Raw genomic sequence first — 25,082 nt, 5'->3', positions numbered from 1 at the left:
TGAGCGCTTACTGTGCGCAGAGCACTGTACTAACCGCTTGGGAAGGACAAACTGGCAACATATAGAGACGGTCCCTACCCGACAATCAATCAATCATATTTATTGAGCGCTTACTATGTGCAGAGCACTGTACTAAGCGCTTGGGAAGGACAAGTTGAGCCCCCAACAGCGGGCTCACAGTCTAAAAGGGGGAGACAGAGAACAAAACCGAACATACCAACAAAATAAAATAAATAGAATAGATAGGTACAAGTCAAATAAATAAATGGAGTAATAGATACGTACAAACATATATACATATCATCAATCGTATTTATTGAGCGCTTACTATGTGCAGAGCACTGTACTAAGCGCTTGGGAAGGACAAATTGGCAACATCTAGAGACAGTCCCTACCCAACGGTGGGCTCACAGTCTAAAAGGGGGAGACAGAGAACAAAACCGAACATACTAACAAAATAAAATAAATAGAATAGATATGTACAAATAAAATGAATAAATAGAGTAAAAAAAATGTACAAACATATATGCATATATACAGGTGCTGTGGGGAAGGGAAGGAGGTAAGATGGGGGGGATGGAGAGGGGGACGAGGGGGAGAGGAAGGAAGGGGCTCAGTCTGGGAAGGCCTCCTGGAGGAGGAGGTCGATTGGTAGCGCATGAGAAAATATTTGAAAGTTGTTGTTTTTTTTTAATGGCGTTTATTAAGCGCTTCCTATGTGCAAAGCATCATCATCATCAATCGTATTTATTGAGCGCTTACTGTGTGCAGAGCACTGTACTAAGCGCTTGGGAAGGACAAATTGGCAGCATCTGGAGACAGTCCCTACCCAACAGTGGGCTCACAGTCATCAATCGTATTTATTGAGCGCTTACTATGTGCAGAGCACTGTACTAAGCGCTTGGGAAGGACAAATTGGCAACATATAGAGACAGTCCCTACCCAACATCATCATCATCAATCGTATTTATTGAGCGCTTACTGTGTGCAGAGCACTGTACTAAGCGCTTGGGAAGTACAAATTGGCAGCATCTGGAGACAGTCCCTACCCAACAGTGGGCTCACAGTCATCAATCGTATTTATTGAGCGCTTACTATGTGCAGAGCACTGTACTAAGCGCTTGGGAAGTACAAATTGGCAACATATAGAGACAGTCCCTACCCAACATCATCGTCATCAATCGTATTTATTGAGCGCTTACTGTGTGCAGAGCACTGTACTAAGCGCTTGGGAAGGACAAATTGGCAACATCTAGAGACAGTCCCTACCCAACAGTGGGCTCACAGTCTGAAAGGGGGAGACGGAGAACAAAACCAAACATACTAACAAAACAAAATAAATAGAACAGATAGGTACAAGTCAAATAAATGAATAGAGTAATAAATACGTACAAACATATATACATATATACAGGTGCTGTGGGGAAGGGAAGGAGGTAAGATGGGGGGGATGGAGAGGGGGACGAGGGGGAGAGGAAGGAAGGGGCTCAGTCTGGGAAGGCCTCCTGGAGGAGGAGGTCGATTGGTAGCGCATGAGAAAATATTTGAAAGTGGTTTTTTTTAATGGCATTTATTAAGCGCTTCCTATGTGCAAAGCATCATCATCATCAATCGTATTTATTGAGCGCTTACTGTGCGCAGAGCACTGTACTAAGCGCTTGGGAAGGACAAACTGGCAGCATCTGGAGACAGTCCCTACCCAACAGTGGGCTCACAGTCATCAATCGTATTTATTGAGCGCTTAGTGTGTGCAGAGCACTGTACTAAACGCTTGGGAAGTACAAGTTGGCAACATATAGAGACAGTCCCTACCCAACGGTGGGCTCACAGTCTGAAAGGGGGAGACGGAGAACAAAACCAAACATACTAACAAAACAAAATAAATAGAATAGATAGGTACAAGTCAAATAAATGAATAGAGTAATAAATACGTACAAACATATATACATATATACAGGTGCTGTGGGGAAGGGAAGGAGGTAAGATGGGGGGGATGGAGAGGGGGACGAGGGGGAGAGGAAGGAAGGGGCTCAGTCTGGGAAGGCCTCCTGGAGGAGGAGGTCGATTGGTAGCGCATGAGAAAATATTTGAAAGTGGTTTTTTTTAATGGCATTTATTAAGCGCTTCCTATGTGCAAAGCATCATCATCATCAATTGTATTTATTGAGCGCTTACTGTGCGCAGAGCACTGTACTAAGCGCTTGGGAAGGACAAACTGGCAGCATCTGGAGACAGTCCCTACCCAACAGTGGGCTCACAGTCATCAATCGTATTTATTGAGCGCTTAGTATGTGCAGAGCACTGTACTAAGCGCTTGGGAAGGACAAATTGGCAACATATAGAGACAGTCCCTACCCAACATCATCATCATCAATCGTATTTATTGAGCGCTTACTGTGTGCAGAGCACTGTACTAAGCGCTTGGGAAGGACAAATTGGCAACATCTAGAGACAGTCCCTACCCAACAATGGGCTCACAGTCTAAAAGGGGGAGACAGAGAACAAAACCGAACATACTAACAAAATAAAATAAATAGAATAGATAGGTACAAGTAAAATAAATAAATAAATAGGGTAATAAATACATACAAACATATATACATATATACAGGTGCTGTGGGGAAGGGAAGGAGGTAAGATGAGGGGATGGAGAGGGGGACGAGGGGGAGAGGAATCAATCAATCAATCAATCGTATTTGTTGAGCACTTACTATGTGCAGAGCACTGTGCTAAGCGCTTGGGAAGTACAAATTGGCAACATATAGAGACAGTTCCTACCCAACAGTGGGCTCACAGTCTAAAAGGGGGAGACAGAGAACAAAACCAAACATACTAACAAAGTAAAATAAATAGGATAGATATGTACAAGTAAAATAAATAAATAAATAGGGTAATAAATACGTACAAACATATATCCATATATACAGGTGCTGTGGGGAAGGGAAGGAGGTAAGATGGGGGGGATGGAGAGGGGGACGAGGGGGAGAAGAAGGAAGGGGCTCAGGCTGGGAAGGCCTCCTGGAGGAGGTGAGCTCTCAGTAGGGCCTTGAAGGGAGGAAGAGAGCTAGCTTGGCGGAGGGGCAGAGGGAGGGCATTCCAGGCCCGGGGGAGGACGTGGGCCGGGGGTCGATGGCGGGACAGGCGAGAACGAGGTAATAATAATAATAATGGTGGTATTTGTTAAGCGCTTACTATGTGCAAAGCACTGTTCTAAGCGCTGGGGGGAATACAACGGGATCAAGTTGTCCCCCGTGGGGCTCACAGTCTTAATCCTCATTTTACAGATGAGGGAACTGAGGCTCAGAGAAGTGAAGTGACTTGCCCGAGGTCACACAGCAGACATGTGGCAGAGCCAGGATTCGAACCCACGACCTCGGACTCCAAAGCCCGGGCTCTTTCCACTGAGCCACGCTGCTTCTTAAGGTAGATTGGTAGTGCATGAGAAAATATTTGAAAGTTTTTTTTTTATAATGGCATTGATTAAAAGCTTGCTATGTGCAAAGCACTGTTCTAAGCGCTGGGGAGTTTACAAAGTGATCGGGTTGTCCCCCGGGGGGGCTCACAGTCTTAATCCCCATTTTACAGATGAGGGAACTGAGGCCCAGAGACGTGAAGTGACCTGCCCAAAGTCACACAGTCAGACAGACAACGAAACAGAACATGTTAAGAAAATAAAATAAATAGAATAAAAATGTACAAGCAAAAGAGATAGAGTAATAAATATGTACAAACATATACATATATACAGGTGCTGTGGGGAAGGGAAGGAGGTAAGGAGGAGGGGAAGGGGAAGGTCCCCAGGAAGTGGGACACGCGGAGGACGCTGGGATTTGTAGTCCCTACTCCTAGGTCTGCCCTCTTTCCAATAGGCCAGGCCGCTTCTATTAATAATAATAATGGTATTTGTTAAGCGCTTACTATGTGCAAAGCACTGTTCTAAGCGCTGGGGAGGTTACAAGGTGCTCAGGTGGGCCCACGGGGGGGCTCACAGTTTTAATCCCCATTTTACAGTTGAGGTAACTGAGGCACAGAGAAGTGAAGTGACTTGCCCAAAGTCACACAGCTGACAGTTGGCCGAGCCGGGATTAGGTCCAAAAAAGGACAGTGCAGAAAGAACTCTGGGCTCCCAAAGACACAGAGGATCCTGGGGCAATCACCCTTAGGAATGGCGCTTTGCCTCTTCCTGGCTAAAGTGGGTCTGACTCATCCCAGGGGGTGCACAGATGGACGAGGAGGGAGGGAGGGTGTGGGCTGGCCCTGGATTATATTTACTTGGCCCTGGAACTAGGAGTATTACTCTATTTTATTTGTACATATTTATTTATTTTATTTTGTTAATGTGTTTGGTTTTGTTCTCTGTCTCCCCCTTCTAGACTGTGAGCCCGCTGTTGGGTAGGGACCGTCTCGATATGTTGCCAACTTGTACTTCCCAAGCGCTTAGCACACAGTAAGCGCTCAATAAATACGATTGAATGAATGAATGAGTAGGAGAAATGAAGGGGGTAAAAGCCAAAAACTCATGTTATTTATTCGTGGGAATGCTTGGGGTTTGGGTCAGCTTGGGGGTAGCTGGGGGAGAGTGGTTCCATCCCAGAGTTGATCTCGCCACCCTGGGACCTTGTGGGATAGAGATGACACTGGGCTGGGCAAGACATCTTTTCCTCCCAGGTTTGGCCTAGTCTTTCTTCTCTGGACAGAGAATCCCTACATTCCCACTTACCCAAATTGCCTCAGGCGAACCCATTTTCTACCACCGAACTCTGCCGGCTCCTGTTCAGCGCATCGCCTTGAGAACCCAGCTGCTGCGGGTACAAGACCCTACTGGTGAGAGTGCACAATAAAGATGGTTTTTACGCTTTATTAAATTGTAGTAGTGGTCCCAAGGGAAGCAAATCACTTTGCAAGCCATGTAAGGTAGCCAGGGTTTATAAACCCACAACCCACAAGGAGTCAGCAGCAAGCAAGTGAGATTTTATTGTCAAAGGGAAAGTAGAGCCCACATCTGGTGGTCCATTGTCTGTGAATGCTCAGCCACCCAAAATGTGGAGGGTAAACTGTTTCGCAGACAGGACTGATTACGGGGGGACCTAGGAGCCTTTGCTTTATTTCTCTCCGTCCTTTGCATTTCCCACCCCACTGAGTCTTATTTCCTTTCCCAGCATTGGCAACTGTGCTTCTGCTACTCTAACAAATCTGGATCAAATGCTACATGAAACCCTCAGAGGCTGGTTCTGAATGCATCATAGCAACAGCCCTGGGGCTGTGGTGGGCAGCTGTGTGGTTGTGGGTTGCCTCCGCAATTCTCTTGAGTTCCAGTTCTCCAAGGGAATGCCACCTTTCCTTCACTTTCTCCCCAGTCACCCATTGCTAATTAAAATTTTACCTGTAGCAGTTTTAGTAGTTTTTAGCTATAGCCAGGGGCTACAGGTTTCTCTGGGCTTGAATCAGTTACTGGTATTATTAAGTTTCTGCCTTTTATAACAATAATAATGATAATGGTATTTGTTATACCATTAAAACAGTGTCAAGCATTGTTTTAAGCACTGGGGTAGATGCAAGGCAATCAGGTTGGACCCAATCCCTGTCCCACATGAGGCTCACAGTCTTAATCCCCATTTTACAGATGAGGCACAGAGAAATTAAGTGACATGCCCAAGGTCACAGAGCAGACAAGTGGCGGAGCTGGGTCCTTCTGACTCCAGGTCCTTTTGACTCTCGTGCCCGTGCTGTACCCACTAAACCATTTTATCCATCAATCGGTGGTAGAAACCATGTAAATAGAACCCAGTTGAATTTCTCATTCAGCTCTCGAATAAAAAATGAGATTTCTCCAGTAGAATTGCCGCAAGAGTAAGGAGGCCCAAAATGGCTCTGAAATGGCTTCACACATCAAACAGGCTGTCGGGGTCAGGCTTTTCCCAAGACCTTCCCTCACTCCGATAAAAAGCTTGAAGAAGGCAGGCGGAGTAGCCATCCTCCCATTATCAACAGGGTCAAGTACTGGATGATTTAGATTAAGCACGGCGAGGAAGAGAAAGTGCGTATTTAAAATTGACAGCATTTCTTAAGCACTTGTGAGCCAAACACTAAAGTAGCTACAAGACCCAGTTCCTGACGGGGGACTCACAAGCTGAGCAGCCGTGTGCTTCTGGAAGTCAGAAGGACCTGGGTTCTAATCCCAGCTTTGCCCCCTGTCCACTATATGACCATGGGCAAGTTACTTAACTTCTCTGGGCCTCAGTTACCTCATCTGTAAAGTGGAGATTAAGACTGTGAGCCCCATGTGGGACAGGGACTGTGTCCAACATGATAAACTTGAATCTACCCCAGTACTTAGTGCAGTGCTTGAAGTATTTAAATACCATTAAAAAAAAATCTAGAGGGCAGGAGAACAGAATTTTTAAGCCTCATTTTACAGATGAGAAAATGAAGGTATGGAACAGTTAAGTGATTGGCCCAAGGTCACATAATAATAATAATGGCATTTATTAAGCGCTTACTCTATGCAAAGCACTGTTCTAAGCACTGGGGAGGTTACAAGGTGATCAGGTTGTCCCACGGGGGGCTCACAGTCTTAATCCCCATTTTACAGATGAGGTCACTGAGGCCCAGAGAAGTGAAGTGACTTGCCCAAAGTCACACAGCTGACAATTGGAGGAGCCGGGGTTTGAACCCATGACCTCTGACTCCAAAGCCCGGGCTCTTTCCGCTGAGCCATGCTGCTTCTCTACCTAGCAGGAAGGAGGCAGAGTTATGACTGGGACCCACCTCTCCTACCTTTTAGTCCCATCTTCTTTTCACTTGCTCACACTACCTTTTTGCTATGTTTGAGCAGCCTATTTAATATCTAAGAAACCGTGTCAGCGGCTGCCGTGCTTCTTCCCTCAGATCCTAAGCTAATGGGAGAGAGAAGGGGCCAGTAGATTGAACCGACAGCTGGCTAAAGAGAGCCCACTCTTAAGAGTGGCATTGTTTTCTGAGCACTCATAAAGCTCAAGCAATGGCTTTTGCGGGTGGAATGGTGTACATGTGCCATTTGCAGACAGATTAAAAATGGTATTTCGGGGTGGCGTGCGATGCTGTGATGCGAATACTAGAGGGCACCAACGCTTCATCATTTATTGTTAAACCAGCCAAAGGTTCAGAAAGAGATAATAATGATGGCATTTGTTAAGCGCTTACTATGTGCTGAGCAACGTTCTAACCCGGGGGGGGGGGGGGGGGGGGGCGGTACAAGGTAATCAGGTTGTCCCACATGGGGCTCACAGTCTTCATCCCCATTTTACAGATGAGGTAAGTGAGGCACTGAGAATTGAAGTGACTTGCCCAAAGTCACACAGTTGACAAGAAGCAAAAACTCCTCACTCTCTGCTTCAAGTCTGTCCATCACCTCGCCCCTTCCTACCTCACCTCCCTTCTGTCCTTCTCCAGCCCAGCCCGCACCCTCCACTCCTCTGCCACTAACCTCCTCACGGTGCCTCCTTCTCGCCTGTCCCGCCATCGACCCCCAGCCCACATCCTCCCCCTGGCCTGGAATGCCCTCCCTCCGCACATCCACCAAGCTAGCTCTCTTCCTCCCTTCAAAGCCCTACTGAGAGCTCACCTCCTCCAGGAGGCCTGCCCAGACTGAGCCCCCTTTTTTCTCTCCTCCTCCTCATCCCCCCAGCCCTACCTCCTTCCCCTCCCCACAGCACCTGTATATATGTTTGTACAGATTTATTACTCTATTTATTTTACTTGTACATATTTATTATTCTATTTATTTTGTTAATGATGTGCATTTAGCTTTAATTCTATTTGTTCTGATGACTTGACACCTGTCCACATGTTTTGTTTTATTGTTTGTCTCCCCCTTCTAGACTGTGAGCCTGTTGTTGGGTAGGGACCGTCTCTAGATGTTGCCAACTTGTATTTCCCAAGCGCTTAGTACAGTGCTGTGCACACAGTAAGCACCCAATTAATACGATTGAATGAATGAATGAATGAGTGAATGAATGGTGGAGCAGGGATTCGAACCCAAGACCTCTGACTGTCAAGCCTGGGCTCTTTCCACTGAGTCATGCTGCTTCTCCGAGATGGTCCAGGGGTTGCAGATGATCATCGTGGTGATGATGGATGATGATGGAAGAGGCTCCCGTCCCTTCCTCTGCATGCAAAGGTGCGGTTTCGGTGGGGGCTGAGGCGGGAGGGGCAGCACTGGCTGTTCTGCATTGCAGCAACTTGGAAGTGCCTTATGTCTTTCTCTTCCCCAGCAGCAAGGTCACATAATAATAATGATAATGATTATGGTATCTGTTAAGTGCTTACTATAATAATAATGATGGTATTTGTTAAGCGCTTACTATATGCCAAGCACTGTTCCAAGCACTGGAGTAGATACAAGGCAATCAGGTCGGACACAGTCCCTGTCCCAGTGGGGCTCACAGTCTCAATCCCCATTTTACAGATGAGGCAGCTGAGGCACAGAGAAGTGAAGTGACTTGCCCGTGGTCACACAGCAGATAAGTGGCGAGCTGGGACTAGAACCCAGGTCCCTCTGACTCCTGGGTCCGTGCCCTAGCCACTAAGCCATGCTGTTTCATAATGATGTAGGCACAAACGACAAAGATAACTGAATGAGACCTAATTTGGATAACGAGAGCAAGTTTTAGAGAACTGAAAAAGAAAGCAAAATGTGGACAAGTGCCTAACTAAAATGGATCACTTGTTCAGAGGGTTTGAGTACCTTCTGAGTGCTCACAGCACTTTAGGGGACCACTTGTCTGAATTATCATTTACCAAGCACTTGTCCAGAGGGTCTGGTGATTAGCTGGGGTGACTATGAGAGGGGAAGGGAGCAGCGCCTGCTTATAGCTACAAGGAAATTAGTTATCTCTGAGAAGGGCCAGGGACCCAGGCACAGCGCTTTGAACAGTGCTCAGCGCTTAGAACAGTGCTTTGCATATAGTAAGCGCTTAATAAATGCCATCATTATTATTATTATCAGGAGCTTGCTACTTGGGCTTGGTTCTAGGAGGCAGCAAAAGACCGCAGATAAAGATGCTTGGCATCAATCAATCAATCAATTAGTTGTAGGGCACTGTACTACTACTACTAATAATAATAATAATGGCATTTATTAAGCGCTTACTATGTGCAAAGCACTGCTCTAAGTGCTGGGGGGATACAAGGTCATGAGGTTGTCCCACGTGGGGCTCACAGTCTTCATCCCCATTTTACAGATGAGGGAACTAAGGCCCAGAGAAGTTAAGTGACTTGCCCAAAGTCACACAGCTGACAAGTGGCGGAGCCGGGATTTGAACCCATGACCTCTGACTCCAAAGCCCGTGCTCTTTTCCACTGAGCCATGCTACTAAGCACATGGGAGTACAATATAACAGAGTTATATAGCAGTTGGTAGACGGGTTCCCTGCCCCCAAGAAGTTTACAGTCCTAGTGCTGAGGAAAACTTTCTAGATTGAGAAGCAGTGTCACTTACTGGATAGAGCATGGGCCTGTGTCAGAAGGGCCTGGGTTCTAATTCCAGCTCTGCCAGCTGTCTGCTGTGTGACCTTGGGTAAGTCGCTTCACTTCTCTGTGCCTCATTTACCTCATCTGAAAAATGGGGATTAAGACCGTGAGCCCCACGTGGGATATGTGAGCCCACTGTTGGGTAGGGACCGTCTCTATATGTTGCCAACTTGTACTTCCCAAGCGCTTAGCACAGTGCTCTGCACAAAGTAAGCGCTCAGTGCATACGATTGAATGAATGAATGAATGAATGAATGATATAGACTATGTCCAACCTGATTAGTTTGTATCTTAGTATGGTGCCTGGCACCTAGTAAGTGCTTAAATTCCATTAAAAAGAAGATCATTCCAAATCTGTCACTTGATGTAATTGTTCCAGATCCTCTATTAATCTCACAAACCAAAATGCTGCAACACTTTGTCTATTTATTATTTATTTATTTATTTGTTTATAGGAAATGATTCACGGTTTATTCCTGCTGAGTTGTTATGAACAAATGAGTCTGCAAAGATGTGAAAAGAGGAACTAATGAGTCTGCAAAGATGTGAAAAGAGGATATTTTTAAAATGCTTTCTGTTCTCAGCGGGACACAACAAAAGTCACCTGGAGATGGATGAATTGTAAACTAGCTGCTTGAGGGCAGGGAAGTCATCTGACAGCTCTGTTACAGTGTGCTCTCCCAATTGCTTAGTACAGTGCTCTGCACACAGTAAGTGCTCAGTAAATCCAATTAATTGATAGTGACTTCCCAGATTAATTTTGGTTTCTTTTAGGTGCTTTTAAAAAATATTCAATTTGAAAAATGGAACATTTTGGAAACACTTTTTTTTCATTTTCATTCTTTAAATGATTTCTTTATCATCTATACTCGACCTTTATTTCTGTAACTTCCTGATGGAGATTAGTTCCTGCATTTTATCCAGTCAGAAATAGTGGACATGAAACTTTGATTCCTGTGGTGGCATTGATTTTTGTCTTTTATCTTTTTATGTGTTTTCTGTTTTCTGTTTCTTTGTTTCACCTTCTTTGTGTTTCCGTGGCCAATTCCCCGCACCCACCCTTAAATTCCCTTAAATTCTCAGCCCTTTGAGGGCCAGGAAACTTGTCTAAATTTAATTTGCGTTTTTACAGCATTTAATGTGGTGATTGAATAATAATATGATGATAGTATAAATGTAAATACCATTACAATTACTAGTAATTGTACAATTACTACTCCCCCCCCCCCCCCCCCCCCCCCCCCCCCCCCCCCCCCCCCCCCCACTTTTAGACTGTGAGCCCAATGTTGGGTAGGGACTGTTTCTATATGTCGCCAGTTTGTACTTCCCAAGCGCTTAGTACAGTGCTCTGCACATAGTAAGCACTCAATAATTACGATTGATGATGATGATGATGATGATAGTAAGAATAATAATTGCTTGCTTCTTGGAGATGCGTTACTTGCACCAAGCCAGTGAGATCTCATTTGATTAACCATCTCTTCAGGCTGCGAAATGTTCTGAAATAATTCTGAAGGAAGGTTCCCAGAAGAAGTTCACTCATTTTAAGTGGTAAAAGCTATCTGTATTCTGTTTTAATGCTGAGATATTTTGCTTTGGTGACGTGCACATACAAAAAGGGAAGGAGTTTCTGAAGTGTGTGCTTCAGATGAGCAATAAGCTTGAAGAAATAGAGATTATGAGTAAAAATGATAATAATAATTGTAGTATTTGTTAAGCGCATACTATGTGCCAAGCACTGTACTAAGTGCTGTACAAAAAGGGAAGGAGTTTATGAAATTTATGAAGGAGGCCTTCCCAGACTAAGCCCCCTCCTTCCTCTCCCCTTCCTCCCCCGCAGCCTTACCTCCTTCCCCTCCCCACAGCACCTGTACATATGTTTGTACATATTTATTACTCTATTTATTTTACTTGTACATATTTACTATTCTATTTATTTTATTTTGTTAATATGTTTTGTTTTGTTGTCTGTCTCCCACTTCTAGACTGTGAGCCCGCTGTTGGGTAGGGACCGTCTCTGTATGTTGCCAGCTTGTACTTCCCAAGCTCTTAGTACAGTGCTCTGCACACAGTAAGAGCTCAGTAAATACAATTGAATGAATGAATGAAGTGTGTGCTTCAGATGAACAATAAGCTCGAAGAAATAGAGATCATGAAGTAAAAATGATAATTGTGGTATTTGTTAAGCACATACTATGTGCCAAGCACTGTACTAAGCGCTGGGGTGGATACAAGCAGAGCGGGTTGGACACAGTCCCTGTCCCATGTGGGGCTCACAGTCTCAGTCCCCATTTTACAGATGAGATAACTGAGGCACAGAGTAGTGAAGTGACTTGCCCAAGGTCACACAGAAGACATGTGGCGGAGCCAGCATTAGAACCCAAGACCTTCTGACTCCCAGCTCTGTGCTCCATCTACACCCAGGAATTAATCAGTCAGCAGTGTTCTTTGAGTGTCTATTATGTCCAGAGCGGTGCACTAAGGGTTTGGGAGAGTTCTTCAGTAATAGGAGCCATCTCTGTCTTCAAAACATTTACAATTTAGCAGAGGAGATGTTCACCAAAATGAACTACAGATTGGAGGAAGAGGGAAAAGGGAGTCATATAGGAGTTAATGCTTCCCCACCATTTCCGCATGTACATTCCTTGCCAGACTGGAGAGACTGGGCCTGCTAGCTGTGAGTTCCTGTGAATCAACAGGAACAAGTCTTAAAGGAAATTACCCCATTGCTGCTCCTCTGGAGAACAGCACACATGTTATTTGATTTCTCCTTGGAAATTAATGTTTACCTTTTTTTTTTTTGGCCAATCAAGTGATTGAGTAAAGGATTCTGGCCAAGCGGATGAATTTCATAATCTTTTACGGAATCTAAAATCTATCATAACGTGACATCTGTTTATATTTCTTGGTTTCCTTCTACTTTCTTGATTTCCACGGCTTCCTTTGAAAAGAAGCACAAAGGAGGAGATGCTTCCTTGCAGGAAAGAGGAGGCTGTGACAATAGCCCCAAAGCACCAGGGATTATTTGCCTCTAAGTATCAGAGGGCTGGGGGCAGGGAGAAGATGGGAAGGGGAGGAGGATAACTCAATCCCTGACTAAAGAGCCTCTGAAAGTTCCGGTTAATCCAGAAACAGACAAATAGCTCTAGTGTGTGTGACGTCTGCCCCTCTGGCTCCCTGTGTGCAGCAATCAGATGCCTGGAAGGAAAGCGAGCCATGCTAGCCAGCCTCCCTCAGTGAGAAAATGTGGCCTGGACTGCCCTGATAGCCCCATCCCTAGCATTGAGTACGATGCTTTCCTCACTGTAAGCACTTGATAAACGTTATGGTTGTTTGAGCTCTTCTGTACCCTCATATATTTCCCTCAGCCCTCTAATCCCAGCCAATCCCCTCTGAACTCTCTGTTGAATTGCAGATGCTCAGAAGAGTGATAGTGGCTGGTTTCACATGTTTAACAGAACGTGCTGCCCTCAGCATACTCTTTGGTGATGGGAGAACTGATTTTAAGGTGTTCTAACAGTAGGAGACCATGAAGGGGAGCGTGCCAGGAATGCCTAGAGGCAGTACTGCAGATGCTCAGTAGCTTGTCAAGCCTTCAGGGACTTCTGCATGTCGGCAGTGCTGCCAGCGGGGATGCCCCGGGAATGTGCGAGTTTTCCCACTATGGTGGTGGCCCAAGGAAGTGGCTTTTCACTGGACGTGACTGGTAGGCTTAGTGGTCCTGGGGTCACAGTGAAACCAGGTGCCTCTGCTGAGCACTGAGGCCCTATTCCTCTGGCAGCTCAGCTCTTAGTTTTCCTTTGACTGGCCAGGGCGTCCCAGGATGTTGTGGGTTAGGAAGACAGAATGGAACCGGGAGAACGGCAGACCACCAGGAGGGCTCTAGCGTTATGGAGGTCTGAGGAAGCCAGTTGGCAGGGACCGAGGGCAGCTGAAGAGGAATTTGGTAAGGATTTAGAGGGGATTTGGTAGTAGATTTACTACGAACACGGGTGCCAACAGCCTGCTTTTAAGCCTTGAAAATGAAGTCTCCAGGGAAAATTCTAAGACCAGCACACATGGCACATGGATACTTACCATTTTTCCCCGATCCATTTTTGCTTTTTGAGAAATGCTAGGGATGTTAATGGCAGCCACAGGAATGCAGGGCATTTCTCCACCACATCGTTTGGTCCAAATCTTTAGTTCTGCACAAGAAGAAAGAGTGTCTGGTAGAAAGAGTACAGGCCTAGGAGTTAGAAGACCAGGCTTCTAATGCTGGCTCTTCCACTTGCTTGCTATGAGACCTTGAGCCAGGTGCTTAACCCCTTCGTACCTCACTTTCCTCATCTGTAACCATGGGGATGAAATACCTGTTCTCCCTCCCTCTTCAACTTGGGGTTGGGGACTGTCTCTGAAATACATGTATCATCTCTCCCCCAGTGCAGAGTACAGAGCTGAACAGATAGGAAGCATTAACAGATATCACTGTTGTTACTATTGTTATTTATTACAAGAAATGTTTCAATCATCCTCTGAAAAAAGGTTGATTTGTGTGTCTCTCTCTCCCTCCAGGGTCTCCTTCACACAGTGCATAAGTTCAGATGATGAAGCCCCATACTGAGCGCAGGTCCTCAAGCAAACAGGCAACATGGAGGCAGAAGAGCTTCCTTTGGGAAGGAGGTAAAGCCAAACCTGGCCTCCTGTTTGAAAACCCTGAAGGTTTATCAGGAAAGGGTGATCCTGACTCAGCGGAGGCTGCAGAAAGCATCTGGAAGCCCCAGTGGGAAGTTGCTCCTTGAACAGGAACCAACGAGAGCTGGTACTGGGGACAAGCTGAACCATAACAATGTCATTTCCTAAGGCCAGGTGAGTGCTGCCTTCTCCATGACCTATCCCTGCCCCTCAGAATCACCCGGCCACTCTAAGGAAATAGTGCAAATCACGTTTTTAAATGAGTGTGGTACACACGATTGTTTGGGATATGGGATACCTGAGGTAATCAGGGTTTTAATGGTTAAATAAAAAAGGAAAACAGTCTCCCACCCATCACCCTGTGCCACCCAAGGGCCTATTGCTTCCCTCCACCCCCCACAACATCCCTTCCCCAAAGGTACCAAATTAAGACTTAATGGGTTCTTGCCCAATTTAAACCCTTGGTAAAGGGCTATCCTCTGAGCCTGGATAATACCTCCCTTCTTCCCAGGACTTCCTTTATTTGGCCATGTCTATACAGCAAAGTGTGATTTTAGTAAAGACGGAAAATCACCAGGTGATTCCACTAAACAGGGTTAAATGAATTTGGGTTGTGGAAAGTGTTTAATTTACTGCTTTCCTCAGATCATCACTAGGATCATTTCCTGAGCCTGGACTGAAGCGAAGGGGAGGGCAGAGTGGGAGAAGAGGCTTGACTTGAGTTCAGGCCAGGAAGCTGAGCAGAAGTCCATGCCATCATTTTCTTTCTTCTCTCCTCCTGCTCCCACCCCTGCTTTGGTTCATCCTTTCTGAGAGTCTGATGAAAGATAGAGCAGAGTTCTGTCTGGGCCAGGATTTTTTTTAATGGTATTTAAGCACTTACTATGTGTCAAACACTATTCTAAGCACTGGGGTAGATGCAAGTTAATTAGGTTGGACAGAATCCCTGTCCCACATGGTAATCACAATCTAAGTAGGAAGGAGAACAGAAGAACTGAGGCACGGAGAAGTTACGTGACTTGTCCAAGGTCACACGGCAAGAAATCAACAGAGCTGGGATTAGAACCCAAGTCCTCCAACTCCCAGATCTTTGCTCTTTCTGCTATCCATGCTTCTTCTCTAGAGAGCTTTCATCAATCAATCAGTGGTATTTATTGAGTACTCACTCTGTGCAGAGCACTGTTCTAAACACCTGGGAGAGTACAATGCAAGAAATATTAGACAGGTTCCCTGCCCATAAAGCAGTGGACAGGTGCTTAGACTCCCTTGGGAACTACATCAATAGTATATTTGACATGCAACAGCTGCTGTTGCTGTTTTCACTGATTTATAGGGTGGGTGACTGGAATTACATATTTTCATTTTGGACAAGGCATTTTCATTTTGGACAACCCTGCATGCTCAAAATCGTACCCATCCCTCCTCTCCAGAAGGTAAGACACCCCAACCAGGCTTAACCACAACCAACAAGTCAGGTTGGATACAGGGCTCACACTCCTGGGGGTTGCCTTGGGCTCAGCCCCCAAATCTGGGGGTCTTAGGAGAAGCACAACCCAACAGAATGCACCAAGTATCAGTCCTTTTGCCCAGTGAGCTTCTTTCCTATGCCTAGGAGTGGAATGACTCTCTGACAAAAGGAAGTCTTCATAAAGGGGCAAAATCAGTCAATCTTTGTTACATTTCTTGAGGAGCAGGGTGTGTGTACGCATCCGTCCGTTTGTCCAACATTAATGAAGTTGAGTGGAATTTCAGATCTAGCAGAGGGTTTTTCTCTCATTCGTCGACTGAAGTCCTCCTAAGTGAGCTCATATGTTTTTCTCATATATATATATACCACCCAGTAGGCACCCAGCATGCTTTTATAAGTTATTTGATATAAATAGCACTTACCACCTACGGAGAAAGGCAGAACAGATGTATTGCTGCCTAGTTGTACAGTGCACTGTGAGTGATTTCTTGAGGAAGAGTTTACGAGAAATCTATTCACAGCTGAGCAGGTGATAACCCCCAAGAAATGCTTTAGCACAGAACTCATGGAACAAGTTGAGACAAGAAAGAACTGCTATTTTCAGAGGGTTGTATGTATTGCATCCTAAGTCACGGCATCACCATTTAATTTATAATAAAACCCACTTGCTGCATTTTAGGAATTACTTATCTCTGTTTTTCTGATTTACTTTTGGATGTGCTTTACGCTTCAGCTCCTTCTGAGATTTTTTCTTATACCAGCACTGAGTTCCAGCCAGTTATGTCCTACTGGCCAGCACTGCATCTGACCCTCCTTCTTGGGACCATGCAGATCTGGGAGGATAGTGGGGGAATGACCCCTGGGGTGAGGTCCCCAGGGCAAAGTAGCCCGGGGGCACCATGACTGCTCAGCTTTGAACGCTGACCCTGGTGGAGTTTTTGGGTTGTTACTGCCCGTGTGGAACAAACCATGAAGTTCCCTACCATGGCAGTCGTAGAGGAGGGTGGATGGCAGTATGGAATGAGGATGTGCAGCTGCAGGACCTGCAGATCCCTTTTGAACCAGCTGGAATAGCTGTCCCCCTCCAAGAGCCTTCCTCAAGCCACACTGGGTGGTTCATGCACCTGGAAACTGTTCCCTTCTCCCATTTCCTCTTCTATGGCAGTCCCATGGGAATGGGTAGGGATAATAATAACAATAATGATAATAATTGTGATACTTAAGTACTTACTATGTGCCAAGCACTGTTCTAAGCTCTGGGGTAGATACAGCTAATTGGGATGGCCTCAGTCCCTGTTCCACGTGGGGCTCACAGTCTTAATCCCCATTTTATAAATGAGGTAACTGAAGCACAGGGAAGTGAACCGACTTTCCCAAGGCCATGCAGCAGACAGATGGCGGAGCCAGGATTAAAACCCAGGTCTTCCTTACTCCCAGGCAAATACTCTATCCATTAGGCCACACTGCTTCCCATGATACTGATGGAGGAGGGGGATTCTCAGAAAGGGGTGGCAGGGGTGGGGCACTCACAAGGGTGGTTCAGGAAGAGTCATTTATAAAACTCAAAATGAGTTTAAAACTCTATATGAGACTCTAAATGTTCCCATCCCTGCACCAGACTAATGGCCTAGCCCAGCATTCTGTTCAGAAAGTGCTAACAGGATACTGGGAGAAATCATGCAATGGTTGCCCTCCTGGACTTCCATCCTTGTATTTAGGGATTTGCCATATGTTTTGCTTTTTTTAATGGTATTTGTTAAATGCTTACTATGTACCAAGCCCCATACTAAGTGCTGGGGTAGAGACAAGTTAATTAGGTCCATATCCCACATGGGGCTCACACTCTTAATCCCCATCTTACAGACAAGGTAACTGAAGCACCCAGAAGTTAAGTGACTTGCCCAAGGTCACACAGAAGACAAGTGGCTGAGCTGGGATTAGAACCCAAATCCTTCTGACTTTCCTAACTTTCCCTCTAGTATCACATTGTGGACTATTCATCCATGAATTTATTCAAATCCCTCTTGTTCCTGCTTATTTTTTTAATGGTATTTGTTAAGCACTTACTGTGTGCCAGACACTGTACTAAACAGTAGGGTAGATACAAGATAATCGGATTGGACACAGTCCCTGTCCTGCCTAAGGCTCACAGTCTTAATCCACATTTTACAGATGAGGGAACTGAGGCATCAAGAAGCAAAGTGATTTGCCCAAGTCCATGCAAGTGGCAAAGTTGGGATTTGAACCCAGGCCCTCTGACTCTCAGGCCTGTTCTCTTTGCAAGGTCAAACTGCTTCTCTTCTTCACAGCTTCCTATGGGAATTAATTCCATATGGTTGCCACCCATTGGTGAAGAAGTATGTCAATCTATCACCTTCAACCTTTAGTGGTGTCCTGCATCCCATTATTGGGTTGGGAATTTGTGCGCAACCCATGGACACTCTTTCCATATCCTGTATGATTTTGTAGCCTGCAATCAGCCCCCAGCCCCCCAGTCCTTCTGTATTCTGTCCTCTCCTGGTCTAGGGCTAGCTGGGGCTGGCCTTTCCCCCACGTTCTCCGTTGTTGTGATGATCCTCTGTCTTGTTATCCTCAGAATTTGGTTGTCTGGAGTGTAAACCCAGTCCTGAACAACATGGGGGTGCAAAAGAGTGTGCTTTATCATTACTATTTTTCTAAAGGGGGCCTTCATTTAGAAAGCTGGAAGGTAGTTGTTCAATGAAAACCTAATTACTGTATGGTAATGAAAATATGTAATTCTAGTCACCCACACTATAAATCAGTGAAAACAGCAACAGCAGCCATTGTCTTCAGGCCATGCTGGCCTGAGAAGAAGAGAGAGATCACTTTTGGGTTATGGTGTTTCCCCTGGCATAGAACCGTGGGGAATTAACTGCTCTTGAGCCCACTGAACATATCATAAAATAGTAATCCTCCTTGATGCTGCATGTGTGAAAAGCAATCATTAAAATGGATGAGCTCACCAAACCACAAACGATAGTGATGCTTTCACCTTGAGGGAAAAACAGAACATAGGGTATGAGAAGATTTCAGGCTTCTTTTCAGAGAGCAAAGCGAAAAACATTCCCTGCCCAACAATTTACCTGTCATTCCAATATGTATGAGAGTCAATGCTGTTTATTAAGCACTTACTGTGTGCAGAGCACCGTACTAAGCACTTGAGAGCACAATAGAATAAACATGATCCCTATCCACAAGGAGCTTACAGACTAGAGAGGGTTAATTTTAAAAATGAAAAGCTACATGTTTAGACCACAGACATAAAGAAAAGCTTATGATGTAATAGAGGGGAGCAGAAACATTAGAATCTTCAAGCAGCCATCTGCCCTCTAGGGCTTTACAATCTAAGGTAACAATAATAATCATAATAATGGTGCTCGCTAAGAAATTATTATGTGCTAAGGACTGTTCTAAGTGCTGGGGTAGATACAAGTTAATCAGGTTGAACACAGTCCCTGTCCCACATGGTGCTCACACTCGTAATCCCCAATTTACAGATGAGGTAACTGAGGCCCAGAGAAGTTCAGTGCCTTGTCCAAAGTCACACAGCAGACATGTGGCAGAGCCAAGATTTCAACTCAGCTCCTTCCGACTCCTAGGCATGTGCTGTATCCACTAAACTATGCTGCTTCTCTAAGGTGAGATGCCCCCTTTCTCACATGAGGCTTATATAAAAATACCACAAACATTGGAGTTAAGGCAGGAGGGAAGTGAGACCATAAAGAAAGGGAGGGGAGAGGAAAAGAGAGAAAGAGCAAATGTGTGCACGTGAAGAAAGGGTAGCTAGCGCACAGAGAGAGGGGACAAAGGATGGAAGGAGACAGAAGGGGAAAGAGAGGAAGGAAGGGGAAAGGGAAAGAAAGAAAACAGATGGGAGAGGGAAAATAAAGTGTGAGTTTTCCAGGGTAGCTACCCCTAAAAACCCTTACTCCCAAGCCTGTGCTCTGTCCATTACACCATGCTACTTCTCACTGTACTAAGTGTACTAAGTGTACTTAGAGAAGCAGCATGGCTCAGTGGAAAGAGCCCGGGCTTTGGAGTCAGAGCTCATGGATTCAAATCCCAGCTCTGCCAATTGCCAGCTGTGCGACTTTGGGCAAGTCACTTCACTTCTCTGGGCCTCAGTTCCCTCATCTGTAAAATGGGGATTAAGACTGTGAGCCCTCCATGGGACAACCTGATTACCTTGTATCCCCCCAGTGCTTAGAACAGTGCTTTGCACCTAGTAAGCGCTTAACAAATGCCATCATTATTATTATTACTAAGTTCACTGTACTAAGTGCTTGGGAGAATACAGTACAGCAGAGGTGGTAGAACATGATCCCTGCTCACAAGAAACTTACAGTCTATAGGGGAAGTCAGACATTAAACTGAATTGCAGATAGGGTTATTTTGCTCAAGGCTGAAGGGACTTGAGCCACACTTTAGGGTCTCCCCAGTATGAACTGCTGCCCTGAGTTGTCTTTGTCAGCCCACTGAAAGTGGGCCAGTTCTAAATGGCCACTGAGAGAATCTCTCAGTTACTTTCGAGGACTCTTGAAACAATGAGCAGACAGAAGAAGATTTGGCAGGAGGTAGCTTACAGAGGAGATGGGGAGAAAGGAGGGAAGACAAAAGAGAAGGAGCACAGTCTAGTGGATCAAGAAGGGGTCCGGGTGTCAGATGGACCTGGGTTCTAATCCTGGTCATGCCATTGGTCTGCTATGTGACCTTGGCCAAGTCACTTAACTTCTCTGTGCCTCAGTTACCTCATCTAAAAAAATGGGGATTAAGACTGTGAGCCTCCTATGGGACAGGGACTGCATCCAACCTGATTAGCTTCTATCTACCCCAGTGCTTAGTACACTGCCTGGCATATAGTAAGCATTTAAATACAAAAAAAAAAAAGAGGAGAGAAGGGAAAAGTAGAAAAGGGAGAGAGTAAACACCATTGATTTACAGAAGAGATTTAAGCTAAGGCCAAGTTTGGCTCCAGAGAAAGCTAACAAGTCTATTTAGAAATAGGAGTTTCAGTACTTCCTTTTGCAAAGTCGTTTTTCTTTCTGAGCTGTCTCTAGTTCACTCAGAGCAACTTTAGGATGCTTCTCCAGTTTGTCAACTGCAGAAGGCAACTGTTTGGACTTCCTTGTTAAAGTCAGCTTCGTCTTACTTTACCACAAGAGGCCAATACTGGGTAGTTCAGAGGTCAAAAACGTATAGCCTGAAAACATTTTAGAGATGAAAATAGGTCAATACAGCTACCCACTTTTGTAAAGCCTTGCTAATGTGAAATATTGCTTTCAGGCATATTGAGTTAACTGAAAGGACTTGGCTGGCTAAGCAAAGTTTTATATAAAGAGACATTTAGGAATTCTATCCCACACCTGATTAGTGCTTTATTGGCAACTCGAGCTGTGCTTTGGCAGAAGTTCCCAGAATCCTAATACTATTGCTGTTCACCTATCACACTGAGTTAAGGTTAGCTGCAGACATGAACTTCAAATTAGCATGTGCTCAGTTAACATAGGTTGAAGGGGTTTGGGTTTTTAAAAAATGCTTAAAAAATCCCCACACAAACAGGTTTCCAGGCTCAGAAAAGCTTCTGTGTATATGAAGTTCAGGAGGAGTTTCCCCAATCCTAGTCTAATAGAAGTGAAAAATGGAAAAATTGCTTTGACTTTTTATTTTCAACTTGGCCAATTTTTTTTTAAATGGGGAAGGTGAGAAGAGAGAATAAGATACAAATACTTTTGCAAGGTAGAGGAAGCTGTAAGCTACTGCTCAAACCAAAACCATATTGAGAAATACTAAACATGAGTTTCAGTAATCAAATCAGTCAGGTTCCTGCCCGCAGATTTTACTCTTCTAGTTATACTTCTAACAACTGCACTGAACGTGGCCTCCTGCTACTCAAGAGCTCTTTGGGAATGCCATTTGAGGAGGGAAAATTTTCAGGGGAGAAAAAAAAAAAGAGGCATATCTTATAATTGTTTAGGCTTAAATCAATCCCTAGTATGGTGAAATCAAGTCAGTCCTATTAGTGAAGGTTTATAGGTTTGTGACAGCCTGTCTAGTTTAGTTCAGACAATTCTGTGTTTTAAACTTAGAAGATTGGGTCATGTCTGCAAAACCTCAGCTGGAAGTCTAGCCTCTTTTTCCATCAGGCACAGTTTGTACCAAATCCCTGCTGTATCTCAGAGTAGTCTGTGTTCCAGACACATTTCACACCCTCTGTGTTTACCCAGGATCTCATAATCCTCATAGGTAGGGCATTTCCTACATTTGTTACAATCCCTCATAGTTCAGTGATTACTCACCTATAGAGAAGGAGTTGTAGAGGTTTGGTTAATAAGTATATCCCAGAAGTTATGGTCTCAAAAAGTGACATAAGCAATGGACCTTGAAGTTCTAATGTTTATTCATCGCATTGGGTGAACCTTGCATGACAGGTGTCTGCTATAGCAGAGCTCAGCTACTGTCTTCCAGGGTCAGCCGGTCAAACAGGTACTGGCCCAGGGGGGCTCCCAGCCGCATCAGATTGGTGATGTGGTCTCCCAGGCACTTGATGACTTTCACTTGCTGGTCCAGGTACTCCCACTCCAGGAAGTCACACAGCTAGAAGAGAAGAGGGAAGTTTTCCAAGGCTGGTAATTGTGTAGAAGGCACATACAGTGTTTGCCTAATCTTTTTGCTCATCAAGAGTCTGAAAGCCTCACTTCATTGGATATGATGACATCAAGGGAAAGTATTCCTCTGTCCCGGAAAAGAAAGAGAATGTCTGATGCCTTGATAGCTAAAACAGGAGTGAAACTGTCCATCGAATGTTCAGTGGATTCTGTAGTGAATGTTAACACGAGTTGGGTATTTTGGGAGATTTCTTGGCTTGAGAAAGGCTGGAGGGAAAACAGGAAACTATCAGGGCTTACATGTGGGTCAGACTTCTCCAGCACAAGCTTGTGCAAGCTGAGCAGAGCCTGGTTTACTCTCTTCTCCAGATTGAGGGCTGTTTCCAGGGCTTCCACACAGTTACGCCACTCATCCCGCTCTGGCTTCTGCACAAATCCAGTCAGGAGAAGAATATATGAAGCCGAGGAAGTCATCCTGCCTGCCCCCCAGATTCGGGACCACAGTCTCTTTGCTTTTCTCTACAGCGGCAAAGCAGTGTAGCCCATGTTCAGGTGTAAGGACAAGATAGAGGGACTCAGGCTGAGGTGCTGAAACAGCTGTTTCCCTTTGATAGGTCACCCTACACATTACCTTGCCTTGAGTGAAGGCAGGTTTAGTCTGGACTGGGAAGAGAGGGACTCATTCAGGCCTAGCTAGCCAAAGAAAGGGAGAAGGGCGTGTTAGAGGCTTGTGGGGCTGGCAGTTTAAACTAAGACTGTAGTGGTGGGCTGACTTAGGGACACCATGTGTGCATCAGACTGGAAGCCTTGGCACCCACCTTGATGTCCTGCAGGACAATTCTGCCTCCCCGCTTATTCTGATATCTCAAGAAGTTCTCTGCAGCTTCCCACATCTTCTCAGACCGAGCCTTGAACAGTTTTGCAAATTGACTGAGGGCCACATCATCCCGATCAAAGTAATAAGCCTGCAGTGGGGAAAAACAGGGTATGGTTTACACAAGGTGGAAATGTTAGAGTTGAACAGACTCTGGTAGGGGGTGGAAGTGGGGAGTAAAACAAAAAAACCAAGACAGAGAAGATGTAGTGACAAATTGGGCAGCAGAGATAGGAAGCAGTCCAAAAAGCTTTACATCTTTACCCTGGACTTGAGGCTCATTTTCCCATGTTTTCAAGAGCCATTGCTCACTAACAGAGGCTTTAGAAGGGAGGAAGACTTCCAAGGCTGGGTGGAACACCAACCCCAAAGAGATAAGTATTTGAATTCAGCCAGACATGCCCAGTTCTTGCTGAGAGACTGTCTTCATTCTTCTTTCCAGCATGCTTTCAGCTTTTAAGTTTGGACACTAAGGTTATTCTCCTCTCCCAGTAACCCATAGTTCATCTGGCTAAGATGAATGTGTTGCTGAATTGTACTTTCTAAGTGCTTAGTACAGTGCTCTGCACACAATAAGCACTTAATACAATTGAATGAATGAATAAGAGCTAGAGTGGCAGTCTACATATGAGAAAAATCAAGCTGTCAGACACATGGCCTTGTTTAGAACTAAGGGGACAGAGTTCCAGGGACAGATTCCCCCAAGGGTCATTCTTCCTAGATTGCCTTGCTACAAGGTTACCCTAACAGTAATGTGCCTAAAGTTTTTGCCAGCCAAAGATATGGGATCCAACCTAGGTGAGAGTTTGTGATGCTAAAGAGATAGAAAAGTATAATCAAGACATCCTAGAGAATCCACTGGTCTTGGATTCATCTCCATCTCTCAGCTCCAAGCCAGCCCAAGAGGTTTTCATTCTGGCTTTCATTACCTTTCTAGTTTTTGGTCAACTTCAAGCAGAGTCAACTTTCAAGTCAACTTCCCAGACTGAGCCCCTTCCTTCCTCTCCCCCGTCCCCCTCTCCATCCCCCCATCTTACCTCCTTCCCTTCCCCACAGCACCTGTATATATGTATATATGTTTGTACATATTTATTACTCTATTTATTTATTTATTTTACTTGTACATATCTATTCTATTTTATTTTGTTAGTATGTTTGGTTTTGTTCTCTGTCTCCCCCTTTTAGACTGTGAGCCCACTGTTGGGTAGGGACTGTCAATATGTTGCCAATTTGTACTTCCCAAGAGCTTAGTACAGTGCTCTGCACATAGTAAGCACTCAATAAATACGATTGATGATGAAGCAGAGAGAACTCAGATGGCTCAACTAGATACTTATGTCCAAAGCTTTTCTAAAGAGACGTAGGCAAGATTAAGTAGAATCTCTAAACTATCCAGTTTTAAGATGATATTTGATAAAGTTATTTTCCCCCCTCCTTCTTGTACTCTAAGAGCCCACAAAGTTCCAAGCACTCACCATGGAAAGGTAGACAAGGCTAGCATGCATTTCCAGGTTTGCCACAGTATTAACAGCAATCCCACATTCTACAGAGTAGTTCTGACTCACGTGAGATTCCATCTCACAACAAGCTGAGCTAAAGAGTAACACTGTCCTTCCCCTGTCCTAGATGAGCAGATCTATTAGAACAAGTGGGAAAAGGTAGTAGGGGCTCCCTCAATTGCTTTTAATCTCATTCACACTGCTGGTCATGTGATGGGCAGCCGCTCCCCACCAATAGGACTTTATAGCCTCATCAAGTGACCAGTTGGCCCGGTAGGAGGAATTCCCCCAGGTGGAAAAAAGTCTCCCACGTCCCTAATTTAATTGACACCCTGGAAGGTGAAGAGACTGATGCTTCCAGAAACATCTACTTCTGCTTCCCGGACATGGGCCCTAGATTAAAGGATAACAGAGCTGTGGCCAATCACTCA

General features: G+C 45.1%; 1 protein-coding gene across 2 annotated transcripts; it reads right to left on the bottom strand.

The window, feature by feature from the left end:
* Window positions 1–22,079: 22,079 nt before the first annotated feature.
* LOC119945187 (ferritin heavy chain B-like) lies at window positions 22,080–24,729 on the bottom strand. 2 transcript variants are annotated; one of them, XM_038766246.1, is made up of 4 exons: window positions 24,628–24,729; window positions 23,097–23,243; window positions 22,579–22,704; window positions 22,080–22,267 (listed from the first exon to the last, which is right to left on the bottom strand). In XM_038766246.1, the coding sequence occupies exons 1-4, from the start codon at window positions 24,727–24,729 to the stop codon at window positions 22,121–22,123; spliced, it is 522 nt and encodes a 173-aa protein (XP_038622174.1). In that variant the 3' UTR covers window positions 22,080–22,120. The 2 variants fall into 2 exon arrangements, with proteins under 2 accessions (XP_038622174.1, XP_038622175.1); XM_038766247.1 differs by lacking the exon at window positions 22,579–22,704.
* Between the last annotated feature and the right edge of the window lie 353 nt (window positions 24,730–25,082).

This window comes from Tachyglossus aculeatus, chromosome 24 (assembly GCF_015852505.1).
Source record: "Tachyglossus aculeatus isolate mTacAcu1 chromosome 24, mTacAcu1.pri, whole genome shotgun sequence".
Lineage (NCBI taxonomy): Eukaryota > Metazoa > Chordata > Mammalia > Monotremata > Tachyglossidae > Tachyglossus > Tachyglossus aculeatus.
Note: the sequence above shows the minus strand (reverse complement) of the source record. Positions and strands in the feature narration are given on the sequence as shown.